This window comes from Monodelphis domestica, chromosome 4 (genome assembly GCF_027887165.1).
Source record: "Monodelphis domestica isolate mMonDom1 chromosome 4, mMonDom1.pri, whole genome shotgun sequence".
Classification (NCBI taxonomy): Eukaryota; Metazoa; Chordata; class Mammalia; order Didelphimorphia; family Didelphidae; genus Monodelphis; species Monodelphis domestica.
The window spans coordinates 139,507,243-139,521,317 of NC_077230.1; the positions used below are offsets into that span (position 1 = coordinate 139,507,243).

General features: G+C 34.2%; 1 protein-coding gene across 7 annotated transcripts in view; it reads right to left on the bottom strand.

Annotated features, from left to right (window-relative positions):
• LRP1B (LDL receptor related protein 1B) overlaps positions 1-14,075 on the bottom strand; it is a 2,480,145-nt gene that overhangs the window by 201,330 nt on the left and 2,264,740 nt on the right. For all 7 annotated transcript variants that reach the window (XM_007494117.3, XM_056797188.1, XM_056797186.1 and 4 more), the window contains 4 exons: positions 13,712-13,844; positions 5,224-5,346; positions 2,646-2,771; positions 570-707 (listed from right to left, as the gene is read on the bottom strand). In XM_007494117.3, coding sequence (XP_007494179.2) covers positions 570-707; positions 2,646-2,771; positions 5,224-5,346; positions 13,712-13,844 — 520 coding nt within the window. The remainder of the gene's footprint in view (positions 1-569; positions 708-2,645; positions 2,772-5,223; positions 5,347-13,711; positions 13,845-14,075) is intronic.

Here is a 14,075-nt window from a genome sequence, read left to right on the forward strand (position 1 = left end):
TTCATTTGCACTATGACCCAAAACTGATTTTGTTTTTTATATCTGCCTTAAATATTGCCTTCAATTTTTTTTTCATAAAAGTTCCAGACATAAAATTTCCAGGTTCAAAGGCTCAAAATGTAGTCCTTAAGTGAACAGGCTTTCCAGTTTAATGAGAGTACTTAGTTGGATGTTATCTTTTCCCCCTCCCTGTTAATTACTTAAAGTAATTTAAGAGACTCTTAAAACAAAGGGTTGCTTTAATGAGGCCTTTGAAAGTAGTTAGACTTTGTTTACAGCAAGTTGCAAGAGGTATCTTTTTGTCCATATAACACAGAATGAGGAAGAGTGAAGCATGTGTTTGAGAGAGACTGATCTAATGTCTATGTCCCCAATTATTTCTATTTTCCCCAATGGGAATGCACAGATGAAGGAGGAAGCAAGTTCCTATCACTGGACGCCTACGGGCTGATATAAACTGGGCTAGTGGACTTCTGAAGTCCCTTCCTTCCTCTGAGATGCTACTTTTGTTCTCCCCACAAAGATTAGGGTTACTTGATTTAATGTAGGTCAACCCTAAGCAAACTCACCTATTCTGCAGCCTTGTTCATCTGACCCATCTCCACAGTCATCAAAGCGATCACATTGTAGCTCCGTTGGTATGCATTTTTTATCACTACAAGCAAACTCATCCTTTTTACAAGGTCTTGTTTTATAGGTAAGTTTATCTATACAATTATAAACAAATGCAAGGAATGTTTTAATCATCTGATAAATTGACGGATAGTTTTTGGATATTTCTTACATGCAAGCAACAACAATAAAAGATATGGTGATGCAAGAGATCAGAAGATTATTGATGCAAAGTGAGAAAGGACCTTGGAGATCATTGAGTCTAAACCTTTTACTTTACAGATGAGGGAAATGAAGCATATGGAAGTTTAATGACTTGACCAGGGTCATAAAACAGATTAATAGAATTGAGATTTAGGCATTTCTAACACAAAGTTCACTTCCTCATGCACTATATATGATTATGTTGCAGAATCCATAGGTTCTAGGTGACCTGTAACACTCCTGACCACATGCAGAAACAGATTAAAATGTAATTTGGAAATGTTTAATAGAAGAAATAAAAATAAAATAAAACAGATAACAGTGCATTTTAAAAAATAAGTCAATATGTGGTATTCAGGGAATCTTATATAAAGATTAGTGGCCCACATTTCTATCTGATTTGAACAGTCGTATATCATATTCATAAATGTATATGTGCACATACACATACCTATAAACACAAACAGATATTTATGAGAATATGTGATTTCATCAACATAAGAACATTTCCTGGTGCCAGTATAGATTGTCAACGTTTCAATGAATTATTGGATATCAGAATTTATTCAGTAAAAGTGACTTGCCCAGGATCACACAATTATTAAGTTACAGAGATAGGATTTGAACACAAGGATCCTTGACACCAAACTGCATTTTATTCACTATACAAGCCACCCTCTTTATCTAATATACATACATAATCATACGCTGAATAAATAGTATGCATTTAAAACCATCAGCAAACATATATATGTAATAGTGATAAACTAAATGTCTTTCCAATATGATTAGGAGTGAAACAGAGATTCCCATCTTCACTACTACTATTCAACATTGTACGAGAAAAACTAGCAATAGCAATAAGAAAAACAAATGAAGGAATTTGACTCTGCAGTGAAGAAATAATTCAATCTTTGCAGATGATATGTTGGTATAACTAGAAAGATCTAGGGAATCCACCAAAAAATAATTGAAACAATTAGAACTTTAGTCAAGCTGCAAAATGCAAAATAAATCTACAAAATCACCATCATTTCTCTATGCTACCAATAAAGCCCAACAGCAAAAGATTGAAAGAGAAGTCCCCTTTAAAATAACTATAGACAATATAAAATATCTGGGAATCTACTTGCCAGGACAAACATTGGAACTATATGATCACAAGTACAAAATGCTTTTCACACAAACAAAATCAGGTCTAAAGAATTGGGCCAAGCCAATAGAATAGAATTGTCAATTCTTTCTAAATCAATTTACTTATCCAGTACCACGCCAATTAAACTACCCCCAAATTATTTCACAGAGCTAGAAAAAATAATAACAAAATTCATCATATACATAGTAAATATGCATACTGAGGCAGGTAGGTAGTAAAGTGGATGAGGTGTGGGACTTGAGGTCAACAAGACCTTAAATCTGAATCTTGCCTCAGACACTTACTAGCTCTGTGACTTTAGACAAATCACTTAATCTCCATGCTTCTCTTTCCTTCATTTGCAAAATGAGTATAATAAAAGCATCTATTCACAGGGTTGATGTGAGGATCAAATGAGCTCACACATATAAAGTATTTTGGAAATCTTACAGTACTATATAAATACTCAGTATTAGTATTATTTCCTTTGAATATTCTCTGTAGACACTGCAAATTTAATAATATTTAAATATTTTAATCCAAAGTAGTTGGATGAAATACCCTCAGAAATGCTCAGAAGCATTTTTTATTTCTCTAAACTAATTGGAAAATTTGAATTCAATGCCCAATAACCATTAAATTAAGCTTGCTGTTGCCACTGGTTTGGAATGAATTCCAAATAAAATAAAATTACCACCACAATGATCTTCATCTGAGTTATCACCACAGTCATCAATCCCATTGCAAATCTGCTCAGGTCGAAGGCACACACGATTATTTCTGCATCTGTAGGGGCGAGTGGGTGGGCATGGAAACTTTGCTGCAAGAAAGAAAAACCAAATAGAATATTTGGAAACAATTTAAATAGTCATTTTTTCCTCCTTTGATATTTTTTCTTTTCTCATATATACACACTACTCTTCTTTTTATTGTGGAAATTATCTCTCTTTGGAAATTGAAAAAAATATGCAGTGTTAGAAGCTTATGCGTCTGATGATTTCTATTAAACACAGGATATACTATTTGTTCCCCTGACTCATTTTAATGTCACATAAAGTCCAGGCATATCTATTATTTGACTATATAATAGAGGGCCTACCTCAAGATCAGTAAAAGAGCCAACCTACATGCTCTCATAAGGATAAGATACCTTATCTTAGCTGACTTCACTCAGTGTACCAAATTAAATTATACCTACAATTTATATACATGGTAGCAGGACACTTAGCTATCCCAAAGAGTAATTTCACACAGCATACAATTTTGGGAGAGCATATGTTATAGGCACCACATTGTATGGGGAAAATCAGGCCACCTACTGAAAAGAAAATGAAACAAGCCTCACCATTCTAGAAATACCAGAGCTATAAGAATTTATCTCCTATCATATATGATAAGTAATATTTCTCTGTGTCCATGTATGTGCACATGGGACAATTTAGTAATTATTAGTACTTGTGAATATTTGCTACGTAGAAAATCTATAAGAAATCCTCTCTCTTTTTTCTTTCTCTGCTCATCCTTCTCCCTCTCATTAATTTTTTACTTCTATGCGTCATTATCTTTCTTATCTTTTAATGAATAACAACATTAGGAAGGAGCCTAAGTAGCATAGTGATAGTTATGCACCTCTACTTTAAATACAGGAGAATCTATCCCAAGGGAAACTGTCCACATATACCTATATGTCTGATCACTCCATAATGGTTTTATAACAGCCTCCTGTCTATGGTAGAACACTCCCTAACCTTGAGCCCCATAGAGTGGCACACAAGTTCAGAAGATCCACTCTGATGAATCTGGGGTATGGCTCATATTACTATTGGGTTCATTGCTGGGGTTCCATTAACAAATTATATTCCCTTTTCTCCATGAAGAGATGATGCAGAAAATACAATAACGTTTCAATAGGTTCAACCTAGGAACTCTAAAGCTTTAGGGCAACCCTGTGTAGATTGTCTCCTAGAACTCTTGCTTGGATTGGGTTGGATTCAAGCATATTTTATTAAATTACTTAGCCCTATAGTAATTTGTGCTCCTTTTTTTCTAGCTAGCTCTGTAGACCAAAAGGAGAGTGAAAATCCACCCAAACCCACACACACTCAAAAATATGCACCTAATACACCTGAAATAATAAAAGACATATAGATTAGTAAATATAGAAATATGTGGGCCATGAAATCACAACCTTTGCATTCTATTTTAATTCAGAAATACAGTGAGCTCAATAGGCCCTCTTTTGTCTCTTATGATCATAGGGAAGATCAGAATGGGGACTGGGAATAAATCTCTGAGCACTGTAGTGAAAATTCTCTAAGGAAGTTCCTTTAAGCTGTAAATGTTGTTGCTGAAAATCAGCTTGCTTCACTTTTTCATTAATGTCCATCTCCAATGTCACCATGCATCATGAAATTTAGCTTTAACTTTGCATACAGACTTTAAGTACAGTTGGGGTTTTTCTATTCACCTTAAGGGTTATTTAGCTGTGTCCAAAGTGGTTACATTTCTCATTAAATTAAAGGTGAAATTATGCTCCTACACTAATATTAGATGTGAAGAATGGGAAAAAAAGGGTGAATTGCCCCTTCAGAACATGAGAGTCAGCAATCTGATGATATGCACATGTGCAATTATATTATAGGTTCAGCATGCAAATGAAAATAAATGTTAATGAGGTCCATGAATAAAGTGAAGTAGCAATGATTTACAGAACATCAGGGATGTTGGATTTCTTGGTTTACAATGTCAAATAACTTAGTTTCACCATTCTTCCCCATAAATTATGTTTCCGGTATTCTTTATCTTCTCTAAATATTCTTATTCATCGATGACTGATGGAGATGAGATGATTCTTTTATTTGTTAGTTTTCACACACACACACACACATAGATAACACGCCCCCACACCCCCATATATTATATATATGTATATACACACTCATCTGTTCATCAGTCTTAGCATTAATATTAGCTCTATATGATGACAATTTTCTTAAAAGAACTTTTTGCTTATACACTTCAACACGATAAACTGCCTTAAATCATCCAATGCAGGAGAGAATCTATCTTTGGAATAGAGTTGATATATGTAAGCATAGGTTTAGGAAAATCATAAAATGTATACTACTAATTGTGATGAAAATCATGATGATTTCTCCTCCATGTAACCCAGTAATTGAAATTTGTAATATCTTGTTCCAATACATTGATTCATGTGAGAACATTATATTCTAAGGGAAAAATAAATGTGACAACTAATTGAAAAACCATACCACACATTTCAGGAACTTCATCAGAGTTATCTCCACAATCATCTTCTCCATCACACACCCAAAAATGTAGTTTGCAGAGTGAATTATTGCAAAGGTACTCATCAGCCCGACATATATTTCCACCTTAGATAAGATAAAAAACATCAAAAATATTGTAGCATTAAATATCATCCAACTCATTCATTTAAATATTAGATAATACGGATATTTTAAAGAACGAATTTTTCACAGTTTCTTGTGAATATGTTCTTTTCCTTCCCCTCCCCCGCCACTGGCCTAGTACTTGAAGTAGGTAATATACTGAAAATTAAAAAAAAAAGAACTTGTTAATAGGACATATTAGCATCTAAATCATGCTATAAGCTATTGAGAACTTGCCCCACATTTTTCTTATTATGCTTTTACATTTATTATATTCATGGGATGAATTTTCCTCTTTCTTTTAAATTACATCCTACACAATCTTTACAATACAGAAATGAAAAGATTTAAATTTTTATAAAGAAATAATTTGAATTTTAAAAAAAATTGTGCTATGCTGGCAGACAGAAATACTTTTATTGAAAATCAGTGGGGAATTTTTCTGTTGCTGGGATACAGACACATAGGCTTGTTGGAAACAGAGAACACCAAGGGGAAGGGGATGGGAGGGAAGATGTATTGATTTTATATCACAAGTAAGCAATGGACTTTTAAGGAGAGTTAAGGATGTTCCTACATCATATCATTCCTCACTTCTGCTGTAGAAACTGGGTGAAACAGTCTCACAAAAATTGTAAAAGTCCTTTCAAATTAATTATTTTATCTTTTTTATTTTTTCTTGGTTTATTTAAGATGAAAAAGAACTAAGAAGATTGGAATATGCTTTTTGAATGTGGCTAATTAGATTTCTACTGTACCAAGACATTTTAGCACACAAAGATTTAATCTGTCATTCAGATGTTTTGGTACTTCAACATTATTAAAATGACTTTTTCTCACTGATATTCTGAATCACTTGACTATTAATGGTGGTCAAATTGGTGTGTAATGTGAACATAGTGTCCCAAAAAGGACCTACAAATTAAGAAACTCAACAGCATTATGTATTTAGCTAATATTTCTACTTTTACATGTTTATGTTACTTTTCTATATGGATGAAAAAGGATTTATTCTCATTTTTTCCAAGTAGACTGAGGTAGTAGTATAAAAAGATAAGTAGGTAATGAAGAGGAAAGATCTCTCGCATAAGCCAGGAACCCTGAGCATGAGTTACATTTCTACTACTAAATAATCTATTGTAATAAACTATTTAGTCTTCCTAGGTTTCAGTTTTCTCACTTGTAAAATAAAGAAGTCAAAAGGATGATTCATTCATTCCTTCCAAAATGTAAAAATCACCAAAATTTGCCATGCTAAGTGGTGCTCTGGGTAAAATTCAAAAAGATATATTCCCTAAAAGAATATAATTCCTGAGTAGATATACAATATGTGTAAATAATTGCTAATATGAGTTAAAATGTAAAAAAAATATGGCCATCAACATAAAAATGAAATTATACAAGGAAAACCTAATTTTAGCTATAGGAATCAAATCCAGTTGTTCCCTATTGCCTCTAGGATCAAATATAAGTTACTCTACCTGGAACTTAAAGCTCTCCACTTCCTGTCTTCTTTTCTCGTTTATGGAGAAACAATTATTTCAAAATTTGAATGGCATATTGTTAAGATTAAAACTGCCAAACCATGGCATGTAAAAATTAGTTTTGTTCTGCTAGAAGTATTATATTTTTATGAGGTTTATTAAAGCTTAAGAACTTAAGAAAGCACAATTAAGAAAGCACATGTCTAGGCCCAGAGAGCCCATTCACAATCACTCACATCTTGCCTGTTAGGTGGAGAGCTGCGTCTGCTTGGAAGCGGAAGTAGGAAGGGAACTCAGTAGGCTTTTACAGCCAGTTAAATAGAAATTTTTGATCCCGCCCAGGTGAAAAATCTCAGAGATTAGAGGGCATCTTGGAAACTAGAGCAAGGACTTCTGGGGATTGAAGTACAGGGTTCAAATCTCCATTTTTACAATATAAGACTTGAAGAAGAATATTTGAAGCTTACAGTTATCATAGTCTCAAAGTTGGAAAGGAACCCCAAACTCATTTAAGCTATTTTACCATGCGTTGAGTTGGATCTAAAAATATCTTCAACAAAAGGAATCTAGTCTTTATCTGAAGAATTTGAGTGAGGGGTAATCTATTAAAGAACCCTATTTGACTTTTGCACAGTTCTAATTATCAGAGTTTTTCACATGGAGAGACACTAAATCTCTCCCTTTCATGTCTTCATATATCTTCTAGTTCTGTTTTCTGGGGCCAGGCATCATCTCTAAATCCTCCTTCCACATAAAATCCTTTATATTTGAAGACTATCAGGTGTTCCCAAGTTTTCTCTTCTATGAGCTAATGATAATTTCCTATTTTTTCAATAGGTCTTCTTTAGCTCTTTAGCCAGTCTGATCACCTTCCTCTGGATACTTTCCAGCTCATTAATATCCTCCCTAAAATGTTATGAGATGGACAGCCAGATGCCACAGGGGATAAAATCTACTCCAACTTCAGGAAGATTCATCTTTCTGAGTTCAAATCTAACCTCAGTTATTTACTAGCTATGTGACCTTGAGTCAGACACTTAACCCTGTTAGCCTCAGTTTTCTCATTTGAAAATGAGCTAGAGAAGAAAAATGCAAACCACTCCAGTATCTTTGCCAAGAAAACACTAAATGGAACCACAAAGGATTGGTCATGACTTAAAGATGGCTGAACAACAAGAAAAATGACATACCTCAAAGTAGAGATAATATTCTAGATATAATTTGATTAGGAGAGAATGTGGCGACCCATTTATACCTCTTATTTTCTTTATATTATAACTCATCACAATTCAAGATTGCATTACATTTTTTCTATCATGTCACACTGTTGATAACCTATCAATTGAACAATTGATAAATATAATATTTAACTGCTACATTAGGAGTTTTCTCACATAGGAATTCTCTATTCCAAGAAGATCATAGGTCTAATTTATATCCTATCCCTATGTTTCAGGCATATTGTGTATAGAAATACAAGGGCTAGAGTTGTGAATTAATCCATTCATTCTGGAGGGCAATTTGGAATTATGCCCAAAGGGCATAAAAGAATGTATAGCCTTTGATTCAGTTATACCATTACTATGTCTGTATCCCAAAAAGATAAAAAAAATGGAAAAGAACTAGGTTGTACAAAAATATTTATTATTAAAATATTAAATTATTATAAAATTAAAATATTAAAAATAAAAGCTGCTTTTTTTGTGGTGGCAAAGAGTTGGAAACTAAAGGGATGTCCCTCAATTGGGGAATGAATGAACAAAATGTGGTATATGATGGTGATGGAATACTATTATGTAATAAGGAATGATGAACAGGATGATTTCAGAAAGATCTGGAAAGACCTATATGAACTGATACAGAGTGAAATAAACAGAACCAGGAGAACATTATACACAGTAACTGAAATATTGTGGAACGATCAAACGTGATAGACTTGGCTACTGATAGCAATACCATGATCCAGAACAATTCTGATGGACTTGTGAAGAAGAATGTTGTCCACCTATAGAGAAAGAACTGTTGGAGGAGGAATGCAGATGAAAGAATATGATTTATCACTTGTTTATTTGGGCATAAGTTTTGGGGTTTTGGTTTATGGAATTGATCACTTAAAAATGAATAATATGGAGATATATTGTGAGTGATAATACATGAACAACCCAGAATGAATTGCTTGCCAGCTCTGGGAGGGGGAAGGGAAGAAGAGGGGGAGAAAATTTGGATCATGTAACTTTGGAAAACTTAGATGGAAATTTATTAAAATTTAAAAAAATAATTAAAATTTAAAAAAGAAATACATGAGTTAGACCATAAGTAAGAGTTACAGGATATATATGTACCTGTACATATACATATATATTAATTATTCAAGGAGGGTGATAATAATAACTTGGTATAAACAGGAAAGTCATCATGGAAGAGATAAATAATTGTTGAGCTGAGGTTTGAAGTGAGATGGGGCTACTAAGTGTCAGAGATGAAGAGGGAATAAATTTCAGTGGGAAAACCTGTAGAATGGCTAGGGCAAGAGATGTTATGCATAAGGTACAAGTTTAGCTTGGTGGGAACATGGAGTATGCGAAGCAAAGGAATATGCAATCAGCCTGGAAATATGGGCTGGAGCTCTGTTGTGAAGTTTTATACATATATACATATATGTGTGTGCATATAAAATTCAAAAGATTGGATTTCCTTATTTCACTCAGGCTTGAAGTACAATGGCTACTCAAAGGCTTAATCCACTAGAGATTAGTACAGGAGTTTAGACCTGCTCAGTTTCTGACTTGTGACAGACAATTCAATTTCTTCTTAAGCAAACTGGTATTCTTCTTCACCTTTCTCTCCCTCTCTACCTTTGAGATCCCTTTGTGTTTCTGTTGAACTTATTGAGGAAATTAAACATAGAGCCCAATGGTTCAGAACTTCAGAGCTCAAGAGATTTGCCAATCACAGGCTTCCTAGGTGTTGGGATTATAGTCATATATTTCCATGCTAAGTGAGAAGGGATTTTGATGCCAAGTGAGTTTGACCATTATTGTAGAAAAAAGGAGGATGCACTGAAAGCTTAGTGAACCAGACCTTCATTTTGTGAATATCACCCTGACTATTCTGTTAAAGATTAATAAGAAATGGGAGAGGCTGGAGACCAGTTAGGAGGTAATTTAATAGTGTAGGTGAGAAATGAACTCCCACCCTAGCATGAGATGAGAGATGAGAAGGAGGATATATTTGAGATATGACATATCAGAGATATGACAAGACTTATCAACTGACTCAACTGGGGTGAATGAGAATGAAGAGATAAGTATGACACTTGCTAGGATGAGGTAAACTCGTGTGACTAGAAAAACTATGATACACTCAACAGAAACAGAGCAGTTGGGAGGAGGCCTGAGTTTAGGAGAAAACATAGAGTTCAGTTTTAGGCTTGATAAGTTTGTGATAATTATAGTACATCACAGTAGAGGTCCATAGAACAAAACAATCTGAGATTTGGAAAAGAAGGCTTAAGAGAAAAATGAAGACTCACAATGATCTAAACTCCCATTTCTTACCTAGATGATCTGCTGGCTAGTCAACTCTCCATTTAATAACTATAGAATTGTTTTTCTTTTAAAGCAAAGTATTAAATTTCACTTTATTTTATGTGTCATCTAGGCCAGTGATGTAGAATCTTTTAGAGACGGAGTGCCAGGCCCTTCCTCCCAACCTTATTTTGGGTTTGTCCTGCCCCGCACCCCCATTACCCCACATGTGGAAGTACAAAGCACTCCCATTGGGCTGCTGGCTGGAGAGGTGGGGTATGTGAAAAGATGCCATCAGGCACAGTGGAGAGGGGGAGGAGAGAAGCCTGACAACTCTACTCCCCCCCAGTTCTGCCACCTGTGAGCTGCACACCTTACCTCCTGTGCAATCCCATTGGGCTACTGGGCAGTGGGGCAGGTTATATGAAAAAATGTTATCAGGCATAGTGGAGAGCTTGACTCCCTCTGTCTTTTTAGTAACCAACTCTGGGAAGGGGTGGGGAGGGAGGGTGGCTGAGTGTCTACAGAGAGCACTCTGTGTGCCATCTTTAGCACCTGTGCCATAGGTTGACCATCACTGATCTAGGCCTATTTGCTTGTGATCGTCAGATTATCAAACATATTAAATATGACTTCATTCAAGTTCATGTATTAAAAATTTGAATTGCACAATTCAAAAGACATAGCTCTAAACTTGTCAGCTAGAGGTTTCCTTTCAAGGGGTGAGAGTTGGAGGAGCATGTATAATACTGATAAATGTGGTAGAGAGATTCAGGAAGATGATTGATAGGGAAGAATTCCTGTCTATCAGTTAGGCCATCAATAATGGTTCTCAGAAGACTATTTCATTGGAATGGTGTCTTTATCCATCCCCAAATGCCTGGTACAGAAGAGGTACTCAATGAATACTTGCTGAATTGAATAGAAAGGAGTCTGTGGAATTTGGTATGGGGAATTATAGACACTAATGTAGATGACCATTAAAACATTTGAATATGAAGGAGCGAAAAGATAAGTTATTGTCTGAAGACTTAGGAAGGTCAAAATTCCGATTCATCAGATTTAAGGCAACTGAAGCGCATTTGTCATGAAAGGAGAGAGAACTCGTAGGCAAAACATAGATGATGCAAAAGACTGAGAAACTGGTGGATTAAACAAAGACATGAAAGAGGCACACAGGCTGGGATGTAGAACATAAATGAGGAGTTAACTTTAGAAATATGGAGAGAGATTTATTCCATGTAAAACAGAATAGGAAGGATGCTTGAAAACAGAGAAACTTTATAATAGGAGAGAGTTCTCATGTCATAGAATCTCTATATTATCAATAAAGGAAAACTCAAAGTGACTTGTTTACAGTAAAACATACAAAGTCAGGTATGAATGAGGTCTTAAAGAGGGTGGAAGATGTTTAGAATAGTATTGTTGGAAAGACAGTTGGAAGTTAAGTGGATGAAAAGTTGCCGAACCTACATAAGTATGATTTTTATATCATGAAGCAAGATAATTCATATTTTTGAGAAAACATGAGAAATAACATATTCTATAACCCCATACCCCTTTTCCCTCCAATGAAACACAGGGAAAAAATTATGAAAGGGAATTAAGCTCATTTTGCTTGATACTGATTTTAATTCCAAAATTAAAATGAATATATTTTGTAATAAAAAGTCCAAGGAAAAATTCATCAATTTTTTCATTTTAAATATGGAATAAATTCAAACAGATTTACTAAGTTTTGGCACCCCCTTGTTCATCTTAGAAAACCCTATTTGTAGAAAATCAGCCTGGTTAAAAGGCAAAAATGAGTTCCCTAAGGTATGAAGTGAGATAACATTGTCATGGTTTTTTTTATAACAATGTTGAGTAGGCACACTCCTTTTATCAAGGAGAACAGATATAAAAATGGAATCATAATTGTAACAAAAATACAAAGGGGTATTGTGATAGACTACTTGTCAAAGGACTTCCTATTATGCTGTAAAGAATTTACATTTCAGAAAATCTGCATCATGGGGATTCCACAGCAGTCTGAAAAAAGCATGAAATGCTTTATTCTAAAAGAACATGAATCACATATGCTAGGCTATTAATTTATTGTCATCTTTTAAAAAATAAAAATTTAGATTCATACAATTTTTCAAAAGGCTTTTTACAAAATAAAACATTTCCCTAAGACAAGCTAGATTTCAAATCCAATTTCCTTAGTCTGTTCTTGATCAGCACAACAGGAGGTTATCAGAACAATACCAAGGAATACATATATTAAAAATAATATGCCATGTTATGTGCTATAATGTAACTGAGTGAGAATATTATCTATGGTTAGAGAAACAATTTGAACTGGCTTGAGCTTTGGAAAACCCTTTAAAGGCAAAATTCAAATTCATTAGTTTATTCTGGCAGATTCAAAGTAATATTGACAAATGGGTCTCTAAAGGGATTATCTACCCCTGCTTTCTATTCTTATTTGAGTTGAGAAACATTTCAAAAGAACAAAGTTCTTTTTATACCACATGTATGTTTTGGAAATAACATTTGCCTTAACAATCGAATTTATAATGAAGTAGAGTTGAGTACTGAAGAGAGTATCTTTTAGGTATTATGTGTCTACAGGTATATAAATTCATAAATTTATAACTCTATGCCCCCCCTCGCCCACCTTATATATTTTTTAACCAATGAATAAGCTACTCCCTGGAGTAGGTTAAGCACTAGAAAGCTGCAGTCACTTTTTCAGAGTACTAAATTATAATTTAGGGTATATTCATTCATGGTCATTTCATAAAATATTTTCATTCCAAATGAGTTCATATTGTTGGTAACCATTTTTACAGTTGCAAACCTAAACAAAATCACTTCAAAGAACAAGAAAACATGATCTGTATAATGTTTGGGTTTTCAACACACAAAAAAAATATTGATTAATCAGAGATCCACTGGATCTAGTATAATAGATTATTTCAGCCTGTGGGTACTTAAATTTAGTAGGAAAGTAGGGATAACCATTTTTACATAGTCTTATTTTCACTAGTAATGGAATTATTATGCTTGCCTCTCAGTTTACAAGACTAGCCTTTAACAGGTGAGAGTGGCAAGAAAGGAGATTTTTAATATGGCTAAATCTTCTGTTGCTATGAATTATTACAGATTTTTTCACCATTTGATGCTCTCTACTGTCCCTTCTAGTTATAAAATTATATTAATCTTAATGACCAGTTCTACCATTTCTTCTGATTTTCAAAATGTGTAGAGGTTGCCAGTTTTAGCATATTGGCATACACTGAATAATGACACTAATGTGTGATGGATTTCAGCATAAGAATAATTCCTTACCTCTGTCACAGTGATCTTCATCACTACCGTCCACACAATCATGGATTCCATCACATAGCCATCTGATAGGGATACAATGGGCCTTGTTTTTGCAACGAAATTGATGTTCTTTGCACTCGGTTACACAGTCCATCTGTGAACATATGGTTTTGTACAGCAGCTTTCATTACTGACAAAGATACAGTCACGTTCATAGCAAAGAAGTAGCCAATACTTCTCAAGTCTCATTATACTGTCAACTCTTTTAATTTAATAAATGTGTCCTCCACCTTTAGAAATATTATTTGGAAATGCTTCTGAAAATCTGATTTCAACAAAAAGGATGAAGTTCCCAGATATTCTTTATTTATAATAATATCTTTGA